This window comes from Myotis nattereri (assembly GCF_964212035.1).
Source record: "Myotis nattereri genome assembly, chromosome: 15".
In the NCBI taxonomy this organism is placed as follows: Eukaryota; Metazoa; Chordata; class Mammalia; order Chiroptera; family Vespertilionidae; genus Myotis; species Myotis nattereri.
In genome coordinates, this window is record NC_138090.1 from 52,257,637 (window position 1) to 52,258,678 (window position 1,042).

General features: G+C 62.1%; 1 protein-coding gene across 1 annotated transcript; it reads left to right on the forward strand.

Annotated features, from left to right (window-relative positions):
- Positions 1-381: 381 nt before the first annotated feature.
- On the forward strand, positions 382-585 carry LOC308530682 (ubiquitin domain-containing protein TINCR-like; the record flags this gene model as incomplete). Its single annotated transcript, XM_081107376.1, has 1 exon — positions 382-585. One exon carries the CDS (start codon positions 382-384, stop codon positions 583-585), a length of 204 nt encoding a protein of 67 aa, XP_080963502.1.
- Between the last annotated feature and the right edge of the window lie 457 nt (positions 586-1,042).

Consider the following 1,042-nt stretch of genomic DNA (forward strand, 5'->3'; position numbering starts at 1 on the left):
TAAATGTTATAGAATAATTAACACTTAATATTTAACACAATGACAATAATAATTGGGGCTGTGTGGTCTCCTGTGCTGGCAGACTATGCCCTAAGGAGTCTGTAACACGGAAATTTCCCCGAAAATCCAAGTATATGTTATCCGAGATGCAAAAATACAATAGACAGGTAGGCGCTTGATACATCAGTACATGACGGGAAGGGTGTCTGCGGGTGGGGACGAGGGGCCCTGGGTCCGCCCGGCCCTCAAGGGACCTCCCTCGGGCACAGCGGGCGTGGCCGGGCGGGCGGGGGCGGGCTGCTCGTCACGTCGGGCCGGTGCGCTGGGCACGAGGGGCGGGGGCCCGAGCCGGGACCTGGCGGGGAGCGCCCAGTGGGCGCCATGGAGGGGCTTGGGCGGGGCCTGTCGCGCTGGAAGCGCTACCACATCAAAGTGCACCTGGCGGACGAGGCGCTGCTGCTGCTGCCGCTCACCGGGCGGCTGGACGACCCCCAGACGGTGCGCGACGTGCGCCCGCAGGACGGCTCCGAGCTGCTGCTCGTCAGCGACCCCAGGTGGTCTGGGTTGGAGGAGGTGGAGCCCTGACCGAGGGGAGCGAAGATGCTGGCTGAAGGTGCAGGCTGGGTGGGGGGACACCTTCGGGAGGTTCTGGGTTCCTAGGGTGGACAGTGAAACACTGGCCTGACCAGCTGATGCCCACTGCCATGGGCAGTCCTGAGAGCCCTACTCCCTGACACTGAACTAGGTAGGACATCGTCGCCCCAACCCAGCCAATCAGGTTGTACTGTGTGACCCTGAGGCCCTGCCGCAGGAACCACTGTGCCAGACAGAGGGCAGAGGAGAGGAAATCAGGCAGCACCTCTCCTACCTTATACATTCTCTTGGCCCAAGCTGTGCCCGTGCCAAAGGCACCTTCCCAACCCCTCTCTGCGGCTCCAACCCACTGGAATCCCAGCCTCCTCCAGGAAGTCTTTGCGGATGCCCTCCTGCCCAGCCAGTGAGCACCGCATCCTCTTGTGGGTCCCCATAAACCCCTCTACTG